This window comes from Labrus bergylta, chromosome 7, assembly GCF_963930695.1.
Source record: "Labrus bergylta chromosome 7, fLabBer1.1, whole genome shotgun sequence".
NCBI classification, from domain to species: Eukaryota; Metazoa; Chordata; class Actinopteri; order Labriformes; family Labridae; genus Labrus; species Labrus bergylta.
Window position 1 is genome coordinate 13,798,093 of NC_089201.1, and position 27,127 is coordinate 13,825,219.

At 44.4% G+C, this 27,127-nt stretch overlaps 2 protein-coding genes across 3 annotated transcripts; both read left to right on the plus strand.

Annotated features, from left to right (window-relative positions):
* The first annotated feature begins 405 nt into the window (after nt 1–405).
* On the plus strand, nt 406–15,414 carry LOC109984797 (mixed lineage kinase domain-like protein). 2 transcript variants are annotated; one of them, XM_020634925.3, is made up of 12 exons: nt 406–560; nt 5,603–6,056; nt 6,620–6,718; nt 7,786–7,963; nt 9,198–9,254; nt 10,905–11,005; nt 11,094–11,229; nt 11,308–11,392; nt 11,507–11,649; nt 12,381–12,430; nt 13,112–13,252; nt 14,111–15,414. In XM_020634925.3, the coding sequence occupies exons 2-12, from the start codon at nt 5,609–5,611 to the stop codon at nt 14,158–14,160; spliced, it is 1,488 nt and encodes a 495-aa protein (XP_020490581.2). In that variant the 5' UTR covers nt 406–560; nt 5,603–5,608; the 3' UTR covers nt 14,161–15,414. The 2 variants fall into 2 exon arrangements, with proteins under 2 accessions (XP_020490581.2, XP_065812884.1); XM_065956812.1 differs by lacking the exon at nt 9,198–9,254.
* Nucleotides 15,415–16,267: 853 nt separating this feature from the next.
* Nucleotides 16,268–26,689, plus strand: rfwd3 (ring finger and WD repeat domain 3). The gene is made up of 13 exons (XM_020634923.3): nt 16,268–16,475; nt 18,006–18,286; nt 18,372–18,640; nt 19,718–19,773; nt 20,006–20,206; nt 20,294–20,385; nt 21,096–21,210; nt 22,065–22,296; nt 22,400–22,550; nt 22,731–22,907; nt 23,066–23,280; nt 24,035–24,249; nt 24,628–26,689. The coding sequence occupies exons 2-13, from the start codon at nt 18,006–18,008 to the stop codon at nt 24,769–24,771; spliced, it is 2,148 nt and encodes a 715-aa protein (XP_020490579.2). The 5' UTR covers nt 16,268–16,475; the 3' UTR covers nt 24,772–26,689.
* The last annotated feature ends 438 nt before the right edge of the window (nt 26,690–27,127 follow it).

The following is a 27,127-nucleotide window of genomic DNA, read 5'->3' on the forward strand; positions in this document are numbered from 1 at the left end:
GGACTTCTGTACTCTGTAGAAATGCACAGAAATAAAAATGTATTTGTATCAATGTACTGGGAGCATCTTGTCAAAAAAATCTCTTGGCCTAAAACAATCCAGAGAAACTCCAACATTTTATGAATAATGTTTATCCTCGTAGTGAGCTGTGCAAACTTGACTTAGAGCTTGAAAGAAGATCAACACAACTGTTTGATTCTGTGCGAGAAAAAACAGAAATCAATCAGTGAGAAGTAGAAGTGTTTCCCGTAAAACCCTGTTTGTGTCAGGAAGCTGCTGTGCTGCTGCTCCTCCGCCCTCCTGATGTGACACTTCTCGTTCGAGGTGAAAAGTAATAAATCAAGGCGTGTCACAAAACACAGAGAGAGAGATAGAGAGAGAGAGAGAGAGAGAGAGAGACGGGGGAGGACCTCAGACTGTGAAAGAGGAAAAGGAAGTGTTGAGCAGCAGAGAGAGGAGCGGCCGGCTAAGAGAGAGAGGTCTGTTTCATTTTCACACAGCTGAAAACACACAACGTTCACCTGAGCTGAGACGAGAGCTCTCATCGAGGTCACTTAAAGGTAAATCATCTTTATGATTTCTGTCATCATCTGCTGACTGAGAAGCTTCTAATGTGTCCTGGTGTTAGACGTGAACAGGTGATCAGGAGTGCAAACTGACTGCTATCTTCTCAAAGCTTCATTGTTCTGTTGGTTTGCATTTGTTTTTTAAAGAGAAAGATTTCACAGAGACCCACCCTGAAGTGTGTGAATGTTTGTGTGTGTGTTTGTGTGTTTGTGTGTGTGTGTGTGTGATGAAAGTGAAAATTGGCAAACACACAAAGACGAGTTATTCCCTCCAGGGCGTCAGAGAGAGAAAATACACCTCAGTCATGATAACCCCACCTTGAATATCAGAGATGAGGCTCCTCCTTACCTGCACAGCCTCAATCCAGATTTAATGTTTTGGGTGTTTTGTGCCTATATTGGAGAGACAGGGCAGTGGATAGAGTTGGAAATCAGGGAGAAAGAGTAGGGAATGAGATGTAGGAAAGGAGCCACAGGTCAGATTCAAACCTGGGCCGTACGCCTGGAGGACTACAACCTCCAGACATTGGGGTGCGCACACTAACCACTTCGCCACCAGCGCCCCAAGCCTCAAGTAAGACAAGTTTTCGCCTGCCAAAGTTCAAGAAGCTCAGGATTTAATACCTGATTCAAGTCTTTACAAAAGAAGCAACATAAATTAGGGTTTTTTGGGGTTAAGAAAAGTTGATTTCTTGATTAAAATGTGATTGTTTTTTTAGCAAAAACAAAAGCATGGCAAGTGAAAAAGTCTCAAATTTGCTGCTTAAATTAATCACTAAAAACAGCACTGCAGAAGACAGAGACAACAACAGAACATGCATTGTTATTGTTGTTTACAGTCCATTTTATACAAATTACAATTCATCAAAATTGGAAAAAGAAAGAAAGAAAAGCAGCAATGGTAATGCAGTATCTTTGAGTAGTCAGTAAGCACTGTTATCTTTTTAACTGGACTGGAAAGAGCACACGACACCACACTGTTCATCTCCCGGTTAGTGATTCTGAATCGATCAAATCTTTCTTCGGAGAAACCAAAGAGTTTATATTAGTTATGATATCTCAGTGGTTGTGTGTTTTTTACCTCCAGCAGACGGTCTCAGAAAGCTGTTGTAGGCCCGACATGCGTCGATCAGATTTCCCAGTGGTTCAGGACAGTCGTCAGGGAGCGGCTCCACAAACTTGTCTTTGCACACTTTCTGATAAATGTCCTTACTCGACCAACCTGGAAGAGAAATGGGAAAACATATCAAACAAATGTAAAGAAACTAAAGATCTTAGTACACATCAAATATTCATAGGGGAAAATTCACACACATTAACACCATTCTCAGTTCTCTCTTCTCCCTCTTAAGGCCCACAAAAGTGAAATCTAGATTCCTGTTTCTGAGGTTAAGTTAATGTTATAACCTTCAATCTACCAGAGGTTCTTTATTTTCAATTAACATGTATCAGGTTTGTGGGTGAGGGTAAAGTAAAGGGAGACTGTGGTTCAGTTGGTAGAGTTGTTGTCTCTCAACTGGAAGGTCAAGGGTTCAATCCCCAGCTAAACATGTCCAATGTGTCCTTGGCAAGACCCTTAACCCTGCATTGCAGTGGCAGTGTATGAATTCTGTGTCTGTACCTTTAAATGTAAATGAGCTGTGTCTGACCACGCCCCCTCTCTGGAAGGGCTTGGGTGTCTCAGTCTTTCTGACTCCATGTCCTATTGTTTACGATGAGAAGGCACACTCAGAGGGCAGAACAAACACCTAGCTTTGGGAGTGTCACCCACCTGGGGGAGGGGTTACTGCCCTTTGTGATGTCATGAAGGGAAAATCTCCAAACAGCCTGTTTGAGCACACATTTTCTGAAAAGTGGAGCAGGGAAAAGACGGAGAGGATGGACTTTTCTCATCATTGGGGGGGTTTCTAGACAGAGTAGAGACACATGTTAGTGTTTTACAGTGTTATTACCAAAACTTTTAAAGATTGTTTTGTGTTTAAGTATTTTGATTTAATTTAAACCCGGAGCAGAGGCTAGCACGAGGAGGTGGATGTAAAAAACAGTTTATTAAAGAAAAAGAGGATAAAAAGAGCGGGCAGTGAAGGCTTGGAGCGGCTTGGTCGGTAGAATAACCTGGAGCATGAAAAAACTCAAGACAGACACCGAGACTGGTGAAGCAGTGAGGCACACAGGAATACCTCAGCACAGGTACGAACAAAACAGAAAAGCCACAAATCACTGCAAAATCAGCACTGGATGTCGATACGAGAAACACAAAGAGAGCATGCAGAACTCTACTGAACAAGACGGAGAAGTGGAGTGAAGGCCAGGCTTTTATTGTCAGGTGAATGGAGCCAGTTGAGCCTCGCCTGCAGCCTCGGGGAGAAGCATTCCAAACCCTCTGCCACACACACAAACCTGCAGGAGGAAGAGAACAGAAAGGGGAAGGGGAGAAGGAGAAAGAACACCAAACAAAACCAAAACAGTATCATCACATTAAGCTTTTGAAAGAGCAGACAAGTTTACCTGAAGATGTTTCACCTGGTCTCAGACGTCCAGAGGAAGGCCCTCTCAGATTCCACCATTTTAAATGAGTTATTTTTACTAGTTTTGAAACAACCCTAAGAACATCTCTTTTAATTTGCATATGTTATAAAATGATATTTGGAAAAGGTCACGTGGGTAAACATTCAAAACACTTCACCTCTTCAGATTCGAGTTTCTTCCAGGTGAACAAAGACTGATTCCATCCTCATATTATGTTTATACTTCTCCCACTTTAGATGCAGAGAGCACGGGAGAGTTTGTCTGCTGATGTAAACATAAAGTCTGACGGGATAATGCTTACAACTTCTATGAGATTATCTTCAAAGTTTCACCTTCTGTCATACGTTGTGTTGTGTGGATCAAACAGCAGGTCTGGTTCAGCCTCAGAGTGATGGACGCTGACTCAGCGATATGCTACACCGTCTTAATGTCAATGTGAATTATTGATGGAGCGTCTCCTCGTCTACCTGAAAGCCTCGGCTCAGCGTTGCACACCTTCCTGATTGGATTTGTACAGACGGTCTCATGGGAAATTTTCTCAGCTCGGTTTATTGATTTCATTCCAGCACGGTTCGACACAGAATCTGATACTTAAAGGGAACTTCCTGGTATTTCACATCGTTTGACGCTGTTTGAACCCAGCAGCTGTCGCCTCATGAGAAAGAAGGTTCCAGTGTCAAAGGGGCGTGCCCAGACTTTTTATGACTGGGGTGGCCCAGCTGGGATACTGACTTATGCGGGGATGGCCTTCAGTGTAATGTGTGAACAAACAAACACAATATACACACATATAAATATCCATTATTCACCCTTTCTAATATCACAGTTTGGGATTTTTGGAGTGGCCAATCAGATTTCTAGGGGGGCCAATGCATGACCCCTCTGGCCACGCCCCCTGCAGTGTTACCAGAGTAAAAAGGACTTCCGGCCAAGACTTCCTTTCCTGTGCGTTTGATTGCTTACATACCGACTAAAATGTATTTACAGATTCTATACTGAAATGTAGAAGCAGGCTTTGGGGTTTGCAGGAGAAACATTCTTTATGCATGTCTCTATGACAACGCACCTGCAATCTGTGAAAATCTGAGGATGATTTATTTTATCTCTATAAACAGATATCTAGAAGCGAGTGCAGCTAACAATCTGTTTCTTCTGTAATTGTTTAACGATGGAAACTGAGACAGACTGTGGATTATTTTAGGATTTATTCGACCGAGGTCAGACAGCAACAGAACACAAACTTTTCATGATAACAGTCTCGCCATAGGACGGCGGCAGGATTTTTTTTCTCCCGGTGCTGAGGGGGAACTTGACTTATATGTTGTGGTGCTATTTTTTACAGATTATTTTAAAAGGAAACCGGGGCTAGACAGATTTGTGACAGAGTTATACACCTCGTTGAAGCACCGTGCTTGAGTCTTGCATATATCCTGTTAGAAGTTACAGCCTACAGATTCCTTTGCATTGTGATGCCCTTCTCATAGGCTAGAAAGAAGACATTACCTTCTCTGGTAAAGGTCAAACGTCTACATTATTTAAACCTCAGCAAATCGTATTTCCTTTTCAGCTTTCACCATTCACTTGGCTCCTCTCCAAATAAAGCTCTGCTGCTGTGAGAGTCTGACACATACTGTTACATCTAAACAGACCTAAAGGAAGAGTTACCAACAAGAGACATTTCATTCATTTTGTTCCAAAGCCAATCAGCGTTTAAACGTTAAATTGACTTGAGCTTGTATATTTCTTTTCTGGTCTTCAAAGAGCTTTTACATCACAGGTCATACCTACCAACGAAGCAGGAGCTATTTGGCGTCAAGTGTCTTGCTCAAGGACACAATGTAAGTGTTGCTGCAGGAGCTGGGGATTGAACCCCTGACCTTCCTGTTGAAAGACGATCGACTCTACCACTGAGCCACAGCTGTCCACTGGCTGTTTAGGTTTCCCAACTTCCTTGAATGCATCAGAAACGATCCATCTGACCCCCATTCAGCATAAAACATTTGAAAAAGTTGTTTTCTGCTCCTCATGAGGACAGACCTGTTAAAGGTTACCTTTTTAGTTTTTGTAAATCTGCATCGTGTGATGTTGTTATTTCAGCAAAAGTAAGACCTGTTAGGCTGAATCATGAATATCAAGCATGTTGGATATTTCTGATTCTAGATTGGGCTGCATCCACAATAGCCAATGCGAGCGAGCAGACTGGGCAGCTTCACTAACTGGATGTTGACACAACACACCTGAGGATTAATTGGACCAATAATTGGTTGCGACAAGCCTCGAATCGGGCCACGCCCCCCGATCGTTTGGTATGAAGCCAGCCTTAGAAGGTGAAATGAAGCAGGGGGAGATTTTTAGTTACCATGCACAGGAGGGAATCAGAGATGTTCTGTATGTGAAGTTCCCCTGGCTGCAGCCTGCTGTGGTTCATCAACTGTAGCTGACTTTAATTTGCAATGTGCTCTATTATTTGGTTCTGATGTTTGACAACCTCCTCCCTGTCTCTCCAGCTCATCATGGATTTTGTAGATCCCATCCTGTCCCTGGCCTCAGAGATCTACAAGCTGGTGGAGAACGTGAAGGCCAACAAAAAGCGTTGTCGCCGTGTTTCTGAGCGAGTCCAAGCCCTGGAGGATCTGGTGAAGTCCATCAAACAGAGAGACAAGGGACAAACCTCGGCCGACGTGGAGAAAGCTCTCAAAGAGCTCTGCATCACTCTGACATCAGCCCAGGAGCTCATCAGGAAATACACGGTGGCCAGCTGGATTGACCGCATCGTACACTCGGGCAGCCACGGAGACGAGTTCAACAGCGTGAACGAACGGCTCAATGATGCCTTCCAGATCCTGTTTGGGGCTCAACAGGTGGAGCAGGGGAACATCCTGTACCAGGTGTTTGAACTGAGCTCCAGGGAGAAACAAGACGAGGTGGACGGGAGGGAGGACGACACAGAGCTCAAGAAATGTGAGAAAACAGATTTTGACTTGTTCTGTATGTGGCTAAATCTTAGTTTCAAATGTAGTAATACATTTTAAAAGCTTTTTAATAACCAAAATTAACCATCAGAAATCTAAGCCTGCTGTTTGGTAAATTACTTTGATTATTAAATAACTTCCTCCAGCAAATTAGTATTCTTAAATACAGAAGAAGTTATCGCAACTGCCCATGAATGAATCTTCTTCTCAGGTAATTTATGACCTCAGTTAAGGCCTGTGTCCAAGAGATTTTTGCACTGGCAGCGCCCCTTTTCAACACAAAACCAGTGTAGTTTAGTGCTCACCGTCCTGAGCGCTAAAATGCTCTTGGCCCTCGGCTTTCACTGTGCTCACAGCTGGAAGCGCTGAAGACCTCCGTTTCAGAGCGTTTCTCACCCAATCTTCACCTATTAGAGTGGGTGTGTACAAACACAAAACAAGAGTCCTTCATTCCTTGAAACTTTTGTTCTGATTTGAACAGGAGAAGAAACCATCCGTTTCTGGATGTAAACAAACCTGACTCTGACATCTTGTTTGCTTTGTTGTCTCCAGTGCTCGAGGACTACATGGCCAACCAGACAGAGAACATCAATAAGATGCTGAAAGAATTTGAACAAGTCAAACTCAACGTGGAAAAGGTTATGGAGATGTGTAAGTACCCATCGATATTGATAGTTTGGCCCAAGGGCTGTACATGGGTAACATCAGTAACATGGGGCAGTGCATCAGGATGAAGCAGAAAAAAGTTGCTGATATATTTACCTAATAGGGACTAGTCTTTATGTAACTTTGTAAAGCATGTTGAGAAATGGTCCAGATGCTGATCACACACACAGGGAGTCTGTTCACTTTGGGTTGACGTTTTTTCGTTCTCTGTTTTGTATCGTTACAACCCCGGGATAAAAAAGTCCTTACTGTAGCGTTAAAGGAAGAATGTACAACATGTTCCATTCTTTATTCATATGTTTTGGGATCTAAACAGCTGTTAAAGGAAGCGCAACATTTGACCCATAAATATATCATAAATCCAGTCTATCCTGTGTAAATGTGTCTCTGAGTCATGACTGTCTACAATGAGTGAGAAGCTCGAGTCCCGCTGGCTGTGGTGTTGTCAGAGCCGTGTTTACATGGACTGCCGTTTTAGTCAAGGACTAGAGAGAAGAAGAAGAACATACTCACTGATTATTTGGATGTTAGTAAGAGTTTTTAGATCATGCTCATTCTGTGTAAATTTACATGCAATGTGAAGCTACGAGCTAACTAAAGAGCGCTAACATTAGTCCTCTGCTTGCCCTTTATGGTGCTTAATTATGGTGCGTTCTAATTCATAACTCCTCTGTAAGAACGTGAGTGGAGAGGGGTTGGAGATGTGTCGCTGGAGGAGAGTTTTAGCGCTCAGGACTTCAGTATGGAGGAGGTGTGGCCAACAGAAGTTTGTTTTGGTTTGATGATGGTTCTCAAGGGCGACATCTACTGGATCAAAAAGTCTCACATTCTTCATTTAAGCATGCAGATGTTAGCTAACAAGAAAAGTGTTGATGTGTGCTCTTGTTTTTGCTGCCCCCATGTGGCCAAAAATCGATTTCAGGAAGTTTGAGAAGTAAAAAACCTCTCATTTTGAATAACGGTTTGTCAAACATTTGGTCTATATCCTTAAACTGTCACTCAGTACCCAAACCAAAGAATAACTTGTGACTGTGTGTGTATGTTTTTTACAGTGAACAAACCCAGCGCCACTGATGAAGTCATCCGAATGATCAAACCAGAAGAGATAAAGTATGAATATCCCAAAGAGCCCTTCATGAAGACGTCAACCTCGGAGGTGTACAGAGGAGAGTACCACGGCTTCAAGGTGGCCATCAAGAGATACACCGAACCTTTGAACACCAGCCCCAGGTCTGTGGCACATAATAATAATAATAATGATAAATACCGCGTTAAATACACGTCAGCCCTTTTTCATTTGTTTTCTTACCATCGTTTCTGCATGCACAAGTCTTGATGTGCTACTAAAAGGAGCCCTGTCAGGGAGAGGGGTCCTGTCTCTGTTGCTCTTCTGAGGTTTCTTCATTTCTCCTGTTAGATTTCATCTTAGGGGAAAGATGTTTTGTAAGTGTGTCTTAAGATAGAGGGTGCATGTTGCATGCTGTAAAAGTTGGTGAACTCTAAATATTTTTGTTAATTAAAAAAAATGGATTTGGGCTGAACTAAACATCTGAACAAAAAAACAAACCAATTCAGCATGAGAACGTTTATTGTCAGGTGCCTGAATGCTTCATCAGAACTGCTTCTTGGATGCTGGAATACCTTCAGAAACAACCCTCCAATCACACCTGCCTGATGCTTGAGAAGGGGAGGAGCTCTGAGGGGAAAATAATGGTGCATTCCATTTGATCTTGGGAGTCGGAAATTCTGAGTTGCCAGTCTGATACGGGATCAGGAACGACCTCCTAAAGTAAGAATTCTGGAACTCGGGAGAACCTTCAGTAGCCTGAATTAAAATCCAACATGGCTGCTACGTGCATCGACAGTAACGTTTAATCTGTAACTATCGTGTTTAGAGCTTAGTCCTCTTTTTGAGTTATTAAATCAATCACACTGAAAGTTTAGTTCAAGTTCTATCATTGGACATGTTGTCATGTTATTTTTCGCCCACAAGCCCGAGACCAGAGTGTTCCAAGACTAAGACAAGACCGAGTAAACATGATTTAGATTTCGAGACGAGACCAAGACCTTCAAAAAGTGGACCGGCCTTGAGACCAAAATTTATTTTGAGTACTACAACACAATCGCCTGGTATTAGCTTACCAAACAACGATACTCCTGGAGGCGTCTATGATGCTTGCGAGTTCCCAGCTCAAGGATCTATGTTCGGAGGTAGATGGAATGCACCATTATGACGAGAACCAGCCCTCCCAGAGAACCATTTAAAAACATTATACAAGTCTGTAAATCGTAAATCCATTTGGAGGTGTAAATCTATTTGGAGGTGACCTCCATGACTGTTAGTACTGCTGGTTGCAACTTTGATGAGCTGAGCATGGAAGTCCTTATTCCTCCTAAGAAGCGGTTCTGGTGGAGCATAGCGTGTGATAGCAGCTTGTGCCCATCAATGTTTGTAACTTTCCAGAACCGACAGCACAACAGTCACCGATTCTTCATGCAGCAATGTGTCCGCTCTGCAGAGGTGAGAAACTCAGTGGGGTTAAGTCAATTAAATGAGCTCCATCATTACAGCTGCAACATGAGCATATTAGTGCATCAATAATTACATTCCAACAGTAAACATCATTTTGAAATGGGCCAACATGAACAGACTGAGTATACCTTGGTTAAAGTAAAATTTTAAATTCCAGACTTTTATTTCAGTATTTCTACACTGCCTTATTGCTACTATTACTTTGATTCAATAAATACGTACTAGAATACAAAACAGACACAGCTGATTTTTGTAATTTTGACTCAAATCTGGAGTCCCCTGGAGTGGGACACGACTTGCCATCTACCCTAGTTCGTGGCAGGAGGAGAAAAGGTCAACAGGGCTCACAGCGATGTCCAGATTCGATTGGTTGCCTTCCTGCTGGACCTCGCCATTTAATCAGACAGCTCCAGAAAGTATCCTAAACCAAAGCAGCCGGTGTGCCAGCCCAAGCTTCTACCTCAGCAACTGGTGTGCCAGCCAAAGCCTGCCAGCTTTCTAGAGCCTCAGCCACCCTGTGCCCCAGTCCCAGCAGAGCGCCATCTGTTTCCGTCTCGGCAGAGCTCCGTCTTCACCCTGGTTCTTTTGAGTTCCTCCAGCCCCCTATTCCTGCTGAGCACCTCCGGCCCCCTGTTGCAGAGTGGGGCCGATTGACCCATAGTTCCAGTGGTTCCCGGTTGGAGTTCCCCCAGATTACTTTGTCCCCTGCCCACTCCTGCTTCTCTGTGGGAGGCCCAGCCTACTTATGTGTCCCCATCAGAGGCACCGACATTCCTGTGGCTACCTACCCGTGTTTCTGGCTCTTCCATGTATTTCCCCTGAGTGTTTAATCAGTTCTATAGTTTCGTTCCTGGGTTTTTTTCCTCTACCTTTTTTGTTTAAACTCTGTGACTCAGAAGTCCAACAGTCAGAAGTTAAGCTTGGCTGCTGGATTTAATTTTTGGGGTATTATCTTCTTCACTAGCTCCATGTGCCCTCTAGTGACCTGTTTGAGTATCACACTAACATTGTAACGATTAAAAACACTGGTCTCTTTTAAGCACATAAAGATATTTTTAAAGCATTGAACTGTATTTTAGTCATATCATGAACTTTGTCCCAGTGACTATTTAATATTAATTTTCAGCCTTACACGTTATGCATTTTTATGAATTATGTACACATTTTTAACCTTTTACATGTGCATGGAAACGTACTGAGGCAATCAGTAGAGAGCAAAAAGAAGCACATCGACTCACCCTGACCTCACACAGACTGGTTTACAGCGTGCTGCAGGAAAATGTCTGGACAAAGTCAGGGTGGACAGATGAGGATGTTTTGCAGCCTTCCTGAATAAGGATGGTTGGTTTTCAGGGGTTGCAGAGCATGTGTGAAGAGGGCTCAAGAAGCAAAACTCTTGTCTTGACACTTCCTGTCCCAATGGGCGGTATATGGTGAAAATGGATGTTTAAGTGAAGCAGCATCAGCCATAGAACGTCTTTTTTCTATACATCCAGTGATAATAACCTGGAATCTGAGCTCAGTAATTGCGTAGCACAAACCCTTCTATGTAGTATGTATTATATAGTATGTAATTACTGTGTGTGCTGTAAACATTTTAACATTCATTACCAAAGACGACATCTTCTCCCTCTCCAGTGAGGTGCGGTCTGTTTTTAATAAGGAGGTTGAAACCATGAGGCGGTTTGAGTCCCCTAACATCCTGCGAATGTTTGGTATCTGCGACCAGGACAAGGACGGTGAGTGAACTGTGTTCAAATCACCCAACATCTGGCTCATGGTATTTAAAAAAAAAATCATAATTAAGGAGTTGTGACATTGTGGCAGGGCCAGAGCCTCAGTTCCTCATCATCATGGAGTACTGTGAGAAGGGGAGTCTCCGACAGGTCCTGGACTCCCCCTGCAAACTGTCCTGGACAAGGAAAGCGCGCATGTGTCTGGACGCAGCACAAGGACTCTACAGGTCAGTCTGTTATTAAAGATCCCATGTTCATGCATGAGTTAGCAACTCAAGTTAGAAACTATTGTTGTTGTTTTTCAGACTGCACCAGACAGAAAAAAAATCAAAGGTTCACGGATGCATCAACAGCAGCAAGTTCCTCGTGGCTGAAGGCTATACGGTCAAGGTATACTGAGCGCAGTGCATGCTGGGAATACTGATCGGAAGGAGGGATTTAAGGGTTTTGGGGGGAAGCGATTGAAGTCTTGATGTTGTAGTCGTTGTTGTGTTTTTTTTCCAGCTGGGAGGTTTTGAGCTGACAAAAACGGAGACCTCTCTGAAAAAAGCATCAAAGGACAAAGAGATCCGTTCGGTGTGTTACTCGTCTCCTGAGACGCTTGACAACATCAACTACCTCTACAGCAAAGGGTGTGAGATGTACAGGTCGGGAAGCAGCCGTCACCCAACACACTTCCTTATTTATTGATACTTTATTTTAGCAGAGAGAACCTGCTGAGAACAAGGTTTACAGGAGTGCAAGTCCTCAGTTGGAAATGTTAGAAAACATTTGGGTACTTTTGAAGGTAGACTCCATTCTTTATTCATATGTTTTGGGATCTAAACAGCTGTTAAAGGAAGAGCAACATTTGACCCATAAATATATCATAAATCAAGTCTATCCTGTGGAAATGTCTCGACTGTCTACAATGAGTGAGAAGCTCGAGTCCCGCTGGCTGTGGTGTTGTCAGAGCTGTGTTTACATGGACGGGATGGCCAGCTCCTCCCCTTGTGTATAAAAGCTGTTTTGGTCAAGGACTAGAGAGAAGAAGAAGTGTTTTTTAGATCACCGTCATTCTGTGACGGGGCAACATCTACTGGATCAAAAAGTCACACATTCTTCCTTTAAGTTAGAGAAATACATTTTGAAATTGCTTAGTAAACAGTATATTTTTAGAATGTTTGCAGCAGCATCCCTGTATCCCTGTACGTCGAAGTGAAATTGAAGTTTTATGCAGATAAATAATAGATATAAGAATAGCTGTGATGGTGGGATCATGCACAATGAAGCTCAAAACATCAAACAAGGCAACTAAAAGGTTAACACATTTCTAAAGGACATGAAAGTCAAGAAAATATTTAAAAAATGTTCTTTCTATTTTGTCGTTGTCTTTCAGTTTTGGAATCGTCCTGTGGGAGGTGGCAACCCGCAAGAGACCTTTTGATGGTGTGTATCATCTATGTATCTTTTATGGTCATTCCTTTAATTTAAATGGTAAATGGACTTGTTTAGTGCTTTTCTAGTCTTCTGACTATTCAAAGCGAAACAGAAACTTCACACACATGTTTTGGGGAGCTCTGAGGTTTATTTACACTGGTTGAATAGGAGGAGTAGTGACCTTTAAATATGCAAATTAAGGTAAGAGGACTATGTTCAGACCTTTTTTTGTATTTGTCCAAAAGTATGATATCTTTGAAGTTCTGCCACCTACAGATCGTGTCTTGTACCCAAATCCTCTCTGCTCCGTGTCTGATCGGGAAATAAACTATAATCTAAAATAAAGAAACATGCAGTTTAAAGTAACGGAGCACTCCAGAGCGCACAGCCAGCGCTTTTCTGCCCGGAAAAAACGTTAGGTGGACACAAGGGGCCTTAAGCTAGGGCTACTTAACTTACTGGTTGGATACAAACCTGAAATTAAGGAACCTCTGGTAGATTGAAAGTTATATCATTAACTTAACCTCAGAAACAGGAACACAAATCTAGATTTTACTTTTGGTATGGTGGCCTTAAGAGGGAGAAGAGAGAACTGAGAATGGTGTTAATGTGTGTTACTTTTCATATATGAATGTTTGATGTGTGTATGTCTTTACATTTGTTTGATATGTTTTCCCATTTCTCTTCCAGGTTGGTTGAGTAAGGACATTTATCAAAAAGTGTGCAAAGACAAGTTTGTGGAGCCGCTCCCTGACGACTGTCCTGAACCACTGGGAAATCTGATCGACGCATGTCGGGCCTACGACAGCTTTCTGAGACCGTCTGCTGGAGGTAAAAAACACACAACCACTGAGATATCATAACTAATATAAACTCTTTGGTTTCTACCAACAGAGATTTGATTGATTCAGAACAAAACGGCTTTTTGAGCAAATCCTTATAAGTGTATTTCTGCTGTAAAAATTGAGGGGGGGGGGGGGGGGGGGGGCACAGAGGAGAAGAGTCTAGTTAGGGACTGACCTTAGGGCTCCACTGCTTCAGGCGAGGACACTAGGGATCAAGTCGGAGCACTCAACTCCCTGCTTGATGGACGTATGTCCACTGAAAAGTGAGCTTGTTTCCGATTGTCTCCTGGACCTCTCTAGCCAACATTGATAGTCAAGTTTTTCACTGTAGGTTACGCAATAGCTAACGTAGCCTCAATGAATGAACCTGATTTGATAAATGCGTGTTGAATCCGGGCAGACCATGGAATCATTTGTGTGAAAAGAACTCTGGTCTATTTATGTCCGGTGGAGCCCCTCCGGAAACTCGTTGCAACAATCCCAATATGCCCTGTGCCACTGCCTCTCTGGCTCTCCATAGGAAATTAATGGAAAGTCGCTATCCGCTGTCTGAAACAATGAGCTGTAGTGGGCGGGAGGAAGTACAGACCTGACTGAGAGAGTGTAAATTTCTAAATTTGTTCTAAATTTGATGTGAGCAGGGAGATGAACAGTGTGGTGTCGTGTGCTCTTTCCAGTCCAGTTAAAAAGATAACAGTGCTTACTGACTACTGAAAGATACTGCATTACCATTGCTGCTTTTCTTTCTTTCTTTTTCCAATTTTGATGATATTGTAATTTGTAGAAAACGGACTGTAAACAATAATAACAATGCATGTTCTGTTGTTGTCTCTGTCTTCTGCAGTGCTGGTGGATAAACTACGCTGCGTGGTGGCGCAGTTAGAGGAGCAGTAAAACTGTCAGTGAGCGATACTCAGGGTTTGTGATCGTCCTCAGGAGGAGTCATCGAGTCATCACATTGTGTGTTATGTGCTGAAAATCACACAAGAAGAGTTTACACGGCACTGAAGGCCAGATAAGATTGTGTTTATGATTACTTATAGGTTCTCAAACCAAGGATTAATCTCGAATATGCAACAGTTTTTACATGTTGATCAAAACTAATGCAAAGAAAAAGATCTGGATGTGCTTTGGTAGATTGCTTCAGCCTGCAGCATCAAACAGGCTGTAATGAAATGAATCTGTATGAAGTACCGTACTGTTCCATACTTTACCGGCCTACATCCCCCCCTGTTTACAGCCAAATCAACAAAATAGGCTAGGTTTACAAATATCAGAATACCTATCTTCTATACCTATACTCTATCTCTCTCTCTCTCTCTGTGATTCTGCTCTCTTTTGTTGTCTTAACACTCCGCAGGAGTCGAGAGGGATTTTTTTTTTTAAAGGCAGTTTTGCTATGTTGAATGCAGAGACTTATAATACAGAGGCTCTGGTGTCACAGAGCCTGTGGAGCTCTGTGACACCAGAGAGAGCGGGGGGAGAGACTCTCTCCCCCCGCTCTCTCTCTCCCCCCTCCCTCCCTCTCTCTCAGGCACGCAGCAAGTTTATGAATAAATGAAAAATTAAATAAGAACAGGTCGGAAATACACATGGGCCCAGGTATCGTGTTTGTGTGGGAAACACTGGAGATTAAATATTCTAAAACAGGTTGTTGGTATAAAGTTGTGATTTTTATTGTTTTGCACTTTTTTTTGATTTGGTCAAATGTTGAGTTGTGTTAGTTTAAGTGCCAGTTCTAGCGCTAGCCCTTAGTAGGCCTACAGTGTGGCTGCCAACAGTCAATATTAAATAATATTCTGTTTATGAATAAATTTGCCTCTTGCGTGACATGTGTGTTGAAATAGGCCTACAGTGTATTTTAACATCTACCATAATGGTGGTACTTGGAGAGCCAAATATTTTCGGAGGTGGTGCACAGTCTAAAAAGTTTGAGAAACACTGTTTTAGAGCATATTCTGCAGGCTGTTGTGTCAAATTTGGTGTCAAATACCATCATTAAATGTCATGTAAAGTCACGTTTGATGTTTGAGTTTAGCCTTTTTGTTACCATGTTGACATTTTCAGCCTGTGTGTTGTATTATCACTGATGATGTTTACATGCAAAAATATGCAGGAAAAAAAAAAAATAAACATGCCTTTACATTTCTTCTTCCTTTACTGAAAATCACAAGGCGGAAATCCTTTTCAACATTTCAAAAATATTGATTCAACGTTGTCTTCTGCTCGAGAACTTTCCAAGTGTTTATGGTCCATTCTTTTTTACCACAACATTTTTATTCTGGCTTTAACTGTCTACAGAACAATTAATTGACATTTTCTGATGATATAAGGATAAAAGAAGGCAAAGCAGGATAAAAACATGTCGATGAAATATGGCAAATAAGACAAGGACTTTCTTTTATTTGATCGTGTAGAAATGCACCTGGTGTAAAAGTGGCATATGGTATGCCACTTGGGGAACAGTGAAGTGCAACGTGACTTCACAGCTTGTGCCTTGGCTGATGGCATGCCGCCAGGGGGCCAGCTCCATGCACCACCCATGTACCACTCATCTGTCATACCAGTACTGCTCCCCTTCTACCACCTTGCTGCATATGTAAATTTAAACTGGGTCCTGCTTACCTCTTACTGCCCTTAATGTTGTCTTTACTGACAAGTGAGTGCAGCATAGAGATGACATCATTAAATATTCATTAACATTTGTATGGAAAGAAATTATGAGGGCACTACAAATAGGCTTACTTGTGTATTATGACCAAACAGGAAAGATGAAAAGCATGGCAGGACATATTTCAACCTAGCCTTAATATAGGGAGGAGATAGACATGATGTAGGAATCCTGAGGACTCTTAAAATTACCACTTTTTGTCTTTTGCTTTACTCAGGTCATCATGCACGATCTCATAGTAGCAGACATTCCCCTTAGGTTAATGTTGATTCAAGACTTTAGGCTGCATGTGATCCATCCTCCCAACAAACGATCTTCGGCTGTGACGTCACGGCAGGATGGGGGCGGGGCAGAGTGAACTGGCGCCGGGAGATTCGAGCCTCGACCCTGATCCGGACTGCTTTAACACTCCTCTGTGAGCCCTGGAAGTAACCCGCACACCTACCACAACCGGAGCCGTTTCACGTGCATATTTGTAGCCATGGCGTTACGTCGTTTGATCTTCCGGAGCGGGATCACCTGTCGTTAAACCGTTCAGGTAGGATTTCTCAACCGCGCGCGCTGCTTGTTGCTGCAGGGCAGAGCTAAGCTAGCTGTGCTGACGAGCTAACCAAGATGGCTCATTTACGGCATTTAATTACAACCCTGGCTAATATCAGCGTGAGCTCAACACGTCTGACCTTGTATTAATCAGTAATTTAACTCATTACACTGAATGTGAGTCGCTGAAGCTTCTTTTAGCTCACGAGTCGGTGGTTACCAAGGGATCAACAACCAAATCATAACATGTTTGATATTTAGACATTTATATTTATGTTGGTCTGTACCGTTTTTAGCACACTGACAAGCATAAATAGCGGTCATTGAAGTTTGAATTGATTTCATGCAGCTAGATTACAGACGGCTCTGTTGTTGCCTGGAGGCCTCGTTTACCTCCTCGGTCTCGAGTTCGGTTCTTATCCGATGAACGCGCCGACTGGCAGCGGAGTAAGTGACGGGTCATTCAGACTCAGTGGCGACTCTGCAGTCTGTTGGGGCCGTAGGCAAAAGGTAATTCGGGGGGCTCTCCCACCAGCGTTAAGAAGTGCAATGAGAGTGAATGCAGTCAGATGGGGCCCCCTTTAGGGAGGTTTCCTACTGCCACTGCAAAATTTGCACATTTGGGTTGCTGCTTTGTTTTTCAGCCCTCTGGGGCCCCCAAACATTTGCGTGCCTTGCCTGTTGACAAGCAGTGACCCTGGGCAGATTCACCCATAACAACCAAGTGATTAAATAGCAGCATGGGTAAAGTTTTAATATGCTAAGACAATAATAACAACCTTCAAAAACTACATTTTATACCACAAAATCGTGTGTGTGTGTGTGTGTGTGTGTGTGTGTGTGTGTGTGTGTGTGTGTGTGTGTGTGTGTGTGTGTGTGTGTGTGTGTGTGTGTGTGTGTGTGTGTGTGTGTGTGTGTGTGTGTGTGTGTGTGTGTGTGTGTGTGTGTGTGTGTGTGTGTGTGTGTGTGTGTGTGTGTGTGTGTGTGTGTGTGTTCTCTTTTTTTTTGATGTACCTCTTATAATTTTTTGTAGAGCTGACTCTGAAGTAAATGCACAACAATTCCAATGTACCTGTGCAAACATTTAGTCTAATGCAACATATGAAAATGTATGCTTTGGGGTCATTATTTGCTGTTTTTTTATCTTTGTCAAACTGTGGTTTCAACTGATGATGATGCCCAAGAGTTTTGCCAAAATATTTTTTTAAAGGCAAACTAGATACTGTCAGGCTTTCAAGAACAAAACTGAGATGGGGGTGGGACTTTGGTATAAAAATGTACAATGTACAAAAATGTAGCCTGATTTATACAACTGTGTCGAATCCATGACCTAGGTTCTCGTAGCCCCTCAAAAATGTAACTATGCCTAGAAATGACGCAGACTGTAAGCCCTGTGATTGGTCTGCTGGGTTGAATCCTCTACAAGCATATTGTGTGTACGCTGGTGTGAGATAAATGGCTGCAGAAGACGAACCAATTCGTCAAATCTACTTGCCGACATCAAACAAAGTGTTTCTCTGCTGTACAGATGGAGGCCATGGAGGTAGACTTCCCCGTGGAGCTGCAGGGAGGAGGTGGTCAGCAGCCAGTTGTTGCAGCAGCTGTGGAAGCCAACGTGCCTTACGTCATCACAGACTCTGGCAGCAGTACAGAGGTGGACGAGGATGACGATGAAGACGGTGAAGGAGGACCGCCTGCAGGTGCTCCGCCCCGGCTTCCAGCCACCTGGGCGTTTAGTCAGAGAGCTGTGGGCGGAGCTGCAGCCACATCTTCAGCAGCTCGGGGCGTGCCTATACGGAGGAGGCTCAGGTACTTAAAACATATCTTTGTTTGGTTGTGTTTTATCAGGAAGGTAACTCACTTCCTGCGATGTTAAAGCTGTGTGCTCCTTCAGGCAGGGCCTCAGGGTGCACTACCCGAGCCAGACTGCAGCGCCCTCCAGAGGCTTCCCCGACTTCCTGCTCCGAGTGCCTGCTGCCACTGTGGCGGAGCCGGAGTCTGGCAGCACCACCGAGGTCAGCGAGTCTGACGAGGAAGAGGGGGCTGAGCGGGGTGAAGCAGGAGCACCTTCTGCTGCAGAGCCTGTGAACCCTGTGCCACCTGCTAGTCCTCGCCTCAGTGCCTCCTTCCACAACACGCAACCACAGGAGGCTTCTACAAACAGTGAGTCTGAAAAAACTGCCAAACAGAGCTACTCCTTTGAGATCCTATCTGTTCATTGTGCTTATTAACATCCTGGTTGTAGAGCCGGGGGAGCAGGCTCATTTACTGGAGCTAAAGCCCGGGCTAGCGGCAGACGGCTGCGTCGCAGTTTTTAACATAACATTTGACCAACATCGAAGCCAAAATATCAAAAATGTATTTATCTGATAAGGGTGTCTTTGAAAACACTGAAGGAGATATTTTTCAGGTCACCATGGTTGCAGCTTGTCAATCACAGTTAGCCCCGCTGTTACGAGGGCTTCACAGCCCCACAGCTAAATGCTACCCTAGCACCTAACGCTAAGGCCATTGAGCCCGTAACTTAATGCCTCTCCCTACGTGTTGCGTAAACGTGAAGGTGTATCCTGCCTTACCTGAATGTGTGTGCAACTGTCCTGTCTGTTTGAGGGGTGCGTGTAGGTGACTCACCCCAAAGATCCTCGTACGTGCCGCGACCAGCTCACTCGGACAGCCCGATCCACAGAGCCACTTGGGTACGATCTCCTCCGCCAGCCCTCTCTTTCATATCAGTTTAGTTCATGTGTAAAAAGAACATGTGAAGTGTTGAAACAAACGTTACTTCAGATTCAGTCTCTCAGGTGTCTTGCGTCCTCGCGTCTCCCTCGTGGCGTCTCTTCGACTCGAAACCAATTTCCGCCGGCTCCTCCGCAGGTGCTGCTAATGAAGGTTACAGAGCCACCACACCCGCCTCAGGTGTGACATCAGTACTGACCCTGCGTCTCCTCCTACCAAACACGGCTACCGCTAAAGACACTGAAGTGAATCCCCCTAACGCATTATCATAACACCCGCCCTTAAACTAACCCCTCGTTTCTGGTCTCCTCTTCTCTAAATGGGACCATTTACTAACTGAGCATCGACTTGAAACTAGAGATTGAAACTCATTAAAATGAGATGTAGGACCATTTAACAAAAGACTTCTATACAGACAGACTACTGGAGTTTCCCCCTGCTGGTCATCGAAGAGAATGCAGATTTTGACATTTCCACATTGATGTGTTTCTTTTGTCTGTTCAGACTCGGGTCCAGCTACAGCGACTGAGAGAACAGAAGCTCCAAATCAGAACGTCCAGGTAACATCCAGACCTTTTCCTCACTCTTTCTGATATGCTTCGCTGCATGTGAGAAAACTTTACAGTTTAACCAATGAGCATCAAGACAGAAGAGAGTCACACATTTTTTTTGTGTGTGTGTTGTTAAAGTCTTTACAGCTAACAGTTTTATTTTCACTCACTTTGTTTGAAACCTGTGATTTCTGTTATTCGTCTTTTTTAAATGACGCTCTCTCATCATGTTCATCTGTAGCCGGTCTCTGTGGCGTCGGCGTCTGTCCAGCCGCCCCAAACCGAGGAGATGGGCGAGGGTGACACCTGCTCCATCTGCTTTGAGGCGTGGACGACGGCGGGTGATCATAGACTGTCCGCTCTGCGCTGTGGACACGTCTTCGGCTTCACCTGCATCCAGCGCTGGCTGAAGGCTCAGGGCCCGGCCGGGAAATGTCCCCAGGTCAGTGAAGACACATAGAGGTGAATTAATCCGGATTACTGGTGTCATTTCCTGCATCTTACCTCTGTCTCTCTTGTTTGTCTTCAGTGCAACAAGAAAGCGAAGCGATCAGACATCTTCCTGCTGTACACGCCGAAGCTGAGAGCGCTCGACAACTCTGAGCAGGAGAGCTTAAAGAAGTGAGTGATCTCCTCCGCAACACAGCAAAGACTCCAAAACAAGCAAATCAAGAGCGTTCTGCAGGGCTTGATTAAATAATAATAGGCCGGCTGATATTTCCTGCCGAAGTTTCCTGCGTGATTGGACGGGGGAGACAGATTAAACAGACACGCCTGCTGTTGCCATGGTGATTTTGGATGCTGTCTATCAGTTTGTACAGGTACTTTACATTCTGGGAAAAAAAAGTCCCTAAGTTGGGGAATTGGCTCCTGGCTCTGCTCTCACTGTGCGAGTGCGTGTAGTCGTACATACAAAATATCAAACATGCCAGAGAATCGCCCGATCCGCCATCATGTCTGAGTGTTCACTGCACGACTGACAGCGCGTGATCCGGCTGAAAATCAGTCGTATGTCTCAATCTGCCTGAAGTCTTACAGTGTACGTATAGCCTCACCGGTAAGGTCGAGGAGTTTACATTTTCAGTTGTACCTGGAGCAACAGAACCCAAAGTGACCTTTAGGAGTTTATCGTTCAGGAGGTAATTATTCCCAGATGTTTCCTCATCTCCAAACAAACACACCTGATGATGAGAAACACAGAATAAAGTAGTTCCACATTTAAATAAGAGTTTATGCCACAGCGGGTCACATCGAGCATTGAATGTTTGTTCTCCCAGTAATATTGTGATCATAGGTGCTTATAATACCTTATTGTGTGTGTGTGTGTGCAGGTCCCTGGAGCAGGAGCAGTCTCTGAGGAGAAAAGCTGAACTGGAGTCGGCTCAGTACAAACTGAAACTTCAAGTCGTCACCAACCAATACGGACAAGCCCAACAAGAGCTGCAGGTACAAGAAACGACTTCATCAGACTTCAGGAAACGTTTTGTTTAATGGTCTTAAAAGTCCGGGTCATAGCTCTGTCTTTTTTTTTTTTTTTTTTTTTTTTTAAATGGATCCCAGGGGTCTTAAAGAGGACATAATATCCCCCTTCTCCACCTTTTCAAACAGTCCCCTGTGGTCTAAATGAAACATCTGTGCTGTGCTTTGGTCAAAATATAACATGAATCAAGCACCAGAGGAGGTTTGTGAGTCTGTATAAACCAGCTCTCTCAGAACGCTCCGTTTTGGTGTGTGTGTCTCTTTAAATGCAATGAGCCCCCCCCCCCTCAGTTTTCCCGTAGACATCATTCCTCTGTAGTGAGAATAAAAATGGCGGACCTGCTCAAAAGTTTTGTCCTAGGCTGTGGGTGGAGATACCAGGGGAGGTGAGGGGATTTTTTTTCCCCCAGAATCCCACTGTGACATCACAAGGAGAGCACATTTTCACATTTTGTGGGTCGGTAGACACTCAGGTTACCCAAATATATGTTCAAAAACACTGTAGAAGTTTCCCCTTTAAACGTCTTACAAGTCTAAAATTTTATATTTTCAAATGAAGGCCTTTAAAGTCTTGAATGTGGTTTAAATCTTATTTATACGTCCATCCATTATCTCTCTCTCTCTCTCGCTCTCTCTCTCTCACACACACACCCCCGATCAGCATCACAGATAAATGCTAGCTAGCAGCTAAATCATCACAAATATTCCCTGTCAGCTGGAGGTCTGCAGATATTTCCTGCTAACAGTTCTTTGACATGCTTATTCAGAGAATTCAGATACATCCTGGTTAAATTGTCCCTCCTCTCTCGCCGTCTGTGCAGGAGCTGAGGGCTCTGATGGCTAAGGCCGGTAGGAGCTCCCTCGCCTCCTCGGTGTCGTCCTCGCTCCGCCTTACTCAGTCCCAGCTGGCGGATGGCCTCAGGACGGGTCAGTACAGCTTCTCCAAGGCGGTGCTGGTGTCTCAGTCTGGAGGATCCAGAGTGTTATCGTACTGTGAACCTCTGAGCTGCCTGCTCGCCTCGCAGCTCTCCCAGCACGCCACGCTGATGCCCGGTGAGACCCCGCCTTTCTTCACTTTGTTTTTCAGCAGCTGGGAGTGAAGGGAAAAGTTCCCTCTCTGTCTCTGCTCACTGTCTGTCCATGTCTCCTCCTCCAGGTTACGGAGTGAAGAAGGTGAGCGTGGTGAACATGAAGGCGAGTCAGTACGTCCCCATCCACAGCAAACAGATCCGAGGTCTGTCCTTCAACAGGCAGAACGACAGTCTGCTGCTGTCTGCTGCTCTGGACAACACCATCAAACTGACCAGGTGAACACACACTCACACTCACACACACACACCTGTACCCTGGAACACAATACACACGTTTAATAGAAAGGTACAAATCATCAGTTTACAACAACTCAGACTCTGAGAGAGACACAGAATAGATCAAATATGTTTTCATGTGATCTGTTGTCTGACCCTGTGTGTGTGTGTGCGCTGCAGTCTGCTGACCAACACGGTGGTTCAGACCTACAACGCAGGTAAACCTGTGTGGAGCTGCTGCTGGTGTTTGGACAACAGTAACTATGTCTACGCAGGTCTGATCAACGGCTCTGTGCTCGTCTACGACACCAGAGACACCAGCACACACGTGCAGGAGCTGCAGCCACTGCGCTCAAGGTAACACACACACACAGACGCACACACACACGTTTGACATTTTTAACTTTTAGGGATCTAAATGACAAACAGCAGAACCCCTGGTCGCCGTGAAGATACCAGGAAACCACCTTTCTCTGCTTTCAGTCTTTAACCCGTTGAACTCCTGATGTTTCCAGGTGTCCGGTTGCGTCTCTGAGCTACGTCCCGCGGGCCGCCTCCAGCTCGTTCCCCTGTGGCGGGCTGATCGCCGGCTCTCTGGAGGGCGCGTGTTTCTGGGAGCAGGTTAATGAGACCACGTACAGGCCGCACATCCTGCCGCTGGAGAACTCTGGCTGCATCGACATCCAGGTGGAGACGGAGAGCAGACACTGTCTGGTCACCTACAGGCCAGGTGAGACAACCGACTCTGCTCCGCATGACAACATGGTGGTAACGTGGTGGTGATTGTTTTCCTGCACAGACTTCAACTAAAGCCTCAGTGATAGAAATACTCACACCAATCATCACGCTGAGACGTTTGTGTAGCACGCCAACTGCTGAGTCATCATCTGTGTGGAGTGAATATCAGTGCTCACTCACTCTGTGAACACCATGCAGCGTGTTCCTCAGGTTTCCTCTCAAACGTCAGTCAGTACATTTAAGATGTAAACAGGAGTGGATTTATATTGTTAGTCCGACGAAAACTGGATATCCAAATACATGTCAGTGTTTCCCACAGGATGACGCTGTACCTGTGCAGTGGAAGGGCGGAAGGGATTTCAGTTTTTGCATGAGATGTCTCACCTCAGTCCGTGCGTTTATGGGAGGAATGTACCTGCAAAACACTCGAGCTCATTGCCAAGATATTTGCCAATATTAAGACGTGTCACCTCCTCCGCTCTGTCTGTTTAAATATCTCTGAGAGGCCGGTGTGCTGACCTGTGAATTTGAACTACAGCTCCTCTCTCTTTCTTTTACTCAGCAGCTTTCGGTTAAAAACATGAACGAGTAATTTTTTTTGTTTTCTAAAGTTTTAAACAGTTGAGTACTATCGAATGTAATAATACCAGAGACTGTTTTATTTTAAAACCTGTTGTATGGGAAAGGAAGTTTTGAATGCCAGACATCCTCAGTGTGATCTGTGGCGCGTGTGTTCTCTCCTGCAGGACGCTCCAATCCGTCTCTGCGCTGCGTCCTGATGGCTCTGAACCGGACGCCTCAGCAGGACTCCAGTCAGCTTCCCAGCTGCTCCTGCTCTCCGGTGCAGACGTTCAGCGCCGGACCGTCCTGCAAACTGCTCACCAAGAACGCCATTTTCAAGAGTCCAGACGGAAGTGGGACCCTGGTCTGTGCTGGGGACGAAGCCTCCAACTCCACCATCGTAAGTCCTGCTTGTGTGTTTGCTGTTATTTAAAGGTAGAGTCAGCAGAAATGTTCACTGCAGTTTGTAAACACAACATTTTCAAACCGGGCCCCTCCTCCTCCTGGGTTCATCGCCCCCTGCAGGTCACACTCATTGCAGGTTTTTAAAAAAGAATTCAGGCGCCCAAAGCAGCCTTTTTATTTTTATGTAAATATATTTTATTCACGTTTCGTTTTATCTCATTAGATATCTCATATCTCTTTCTAATCTTGCATGTGTTGTTCTTCTTTTTCTCTCCCTTCTCATGTCGTCTCCTCCTCTTCCTCCTTCTCCTCTCTCTCCTCTGCTCCTTCCACTCCTCCCCGTCGTCTCCCTCCTCCTCTTCCTCCTCCTCAGGTGTGGGACGCAGGAAGCGGCTCCATGCTGCAGAAGCTCCCCGCCGACCTGCCGGTGTTGGACATCAGTCCGTTCTCGGTGAACGGCGAGCACTACCTGGCCTCGCTCACGGAGAAGATGCTGAAGCTCTACAAGTGGGAGTGAAGGAGAAGGACTCATCTCTCTCTCATTTTCAAACCAGAGACTCGAAACAAAAATGTCGTCTCCTTGAGCACAAGGAGAGGAAAGAGGCTCGGTGTGGAGCCAAGGGAATTCAAATGCTGCTCAACTTTTATTGCATCAGAAATGCAAAAAAGCAAAAACTGATGAAGAGGAGTGATGCTTGAAGAACCACTTCAGTTTTTTTATACTGATTTTTGAGGCCTTTATCGGATAGGACGTCTGAAGAGAGACAGGAAGTGTTAAGAGGAGAGAGTGAGGGACAGCATGCAGCAAAGGGCTGAGGTCGGATTCTAACCTTCCGTCCGCTGTGACGAGGACTACAGCCTCCGTACACAGGACATAGGACATAACCACCAAGCCATCCGGTGCCCCAGTTGTGGTTTTGTGAACAGAGACATGAGCTGGCGTTCAGCACATCGGTTCCCTCCAGTCATACGATTGTCATAATGTAAGCCTCGCAACATTTCAGAAAGGTTTCTCTACATAGAAAGACGTTTTGTTGAAGAGATTTTATTCAAACAGAAACTGCAGTCACGTCTCTGTTCAAAGCCAACAGACTCCATTGACTAAAACGGCAGCACACGAGATGTTTGTTGACCTCTACCTCCGTCAGTGAGCTCGCTCATTTATCGTCTGTTACACAAACGTTTTTAATGGATCTGAACGAGGTATTTAAAAGGTGTAAATCAGACGATGACACAAACAAACTAAGCAGTTGAGTTAGGCCCCGTGTCCACCTGGCGTTTCTTTCTGAGCGCCAGCGTCTTCTTTCAATGGTTTCATTGAGTAGAAAGCAGCTGACCAGACAGAGCGCAGCACACAGCGTCTTTTTTTCCCGACCGCTCTGCCTTTTTTTGTGCGGCCACTCGAAGCGCTCAAGTTGATAAACTTTAAACTTTTCAGAAAGGCGCTGTTGAAGTCTTGGGCGCTCTTTTCCAAATATTTGATAATCCCCGAAGTTTTGTCTCCTACTGATCGTGTCTTGAACTCACATCCTCCTCGCTCCGTGTCTGATCGGGAAATAAACGATCTTAAAATATAAAGCATGCAGTAAAAAGTAACGGAGCAGTATCGGTCATACAGCGGCTGTTGTCGACAGACTGTTGTCATGGAGACAGGACACACGTGCAGCACTTTTTTTCTCTGCACAAACGCTTCATGTAAGAGCTCCTGAGCGCACAGCCAGCGCTTATCTTCCCCAGAAAAAATGGCTAGGTGGACACAAGGGGCCTTAGGTGCTTTGCAAAGTAAAATACTTTAAAACCCTCAAATAAAAGCTCATCATGATTTAAGGTGCAGTCGCTTTTTTGATAAATAAATTCAGCTCTCGGTTAGAGGTCACGGTGCATTGAAGGATGCATTTTAATTTTCAGATCAAAAACATCAAAAAGGATTTTTCTCCCCCCCCCCCCCCCCAGGTTATAATGAAGGGGCTGTGATACAAAGAAGATTTAAATATTCTTTCTGGTGTGAGTAGTCTTCCCCGTCATTGCCCTGCACCCGTATTGTTAGAAGGCGCGTCTCGTTTTGACGACTAAATGAAGGCCGGCTCCTCTTTTCATAGACTGAAGGAAATAAAAGCCGGCTCTGTTAACTGGAGTTTGGCGGTAACCGTTTCTATCACTGGAGGTTGTTGGCTTTGAGATCCATGTTTTATGCTTTGGTTATTCTTCTGAACGTGTCTTTGTTTTAATTCATATAATTTTAACCTCTCCTCCCTCTGAACCCTGAAACATTAAGTGCCAAAAGAAACCGCTCTGTACTGACTGTATATTTCACTCTCCTTGTTCTCGTTCTCAAGGAAGTTGTATATATATGTATATTTGCTACCAGCTGTTTGTGTACGACCTCAAAGTTAATAAAAATTATGTTATTTTTACCTAAACGCTTGTCAAGTGGACTCCTCGTTGTTGTCGTTCTTTTTGGAATAATCTGCTTCAAGTTTTTTTAAGATCTGATGGGGAGAGATTTTTGTTCAGTCTGTCCTTTTTTTGAGCTCATCGGTTTCCATCAAGGTGTCGGGAGAGTGTTCAGAACAGGGAGAGGTATGCATATTTTTGGGGGCTTGACACGGGGGAAAATGTAGCACAACACCAGAGCTGTGATTAAATTCTCTTCTGGGTCTGCTTACACTTCATTTGTATAATTTACAGAATGTGTTGGAACCAGACATCAGATAATAAAACGCCACAGAGACTCAGTTTGGGCTCGATTTTGATTGTATTACACTAGTAGTTCTCTGTCACCAGCAGAGGGCGCTATATGGATTATAACAAACATCACTCTAGAGTGTGGAGCGGTGATGCATGTACAAGCTCAGTTACTTTCCTGTTGAGTG

Coding starts and splice junctions, on each gene's coding strand:
- LOC109984797 (XM_020634925.3), top strand. CDS start 5,609: ATGGATTTTGTAGATCCCATCCTGTCCCTGGCCTCAGAGATCTACAAG. Junction 6,057..6,619: donor CGACACAGAGCTCAAGAAAT/GTGAGAAAACAG, acceptor TGTTGTCTCCAG/TGCTCGAGGACTACATGGCC. Junction 7,964..9,197: donor CCTTTGAACACCAGCCCCAG/GTCTGTGGCACA, acceptor GTAACTTTCCAG/AACCGACAGCACAACAGTCA.
- rfwd3 (XM_020634923.3), top strand. CDS start 18,006: ATGGAGGCCATGGAGGTAGACTTCCCCGTGGAGCTGCAGGGAGGAGGT. Junction 19,774..20,005: donor CTCCAAATCAGAACGTCCAG/GTAACATCCAGA, acceptor GTTCATCTGTAG/CCGGTCTCTGTGGCGTCGGC. Junction 22,297..22,399: donor GCACGCCACGCTGATGCCCG/GTGAGACCCCGC, acceptor CTCCTCCTCCAG/GTTACGGAGTGAAGAAGGTG.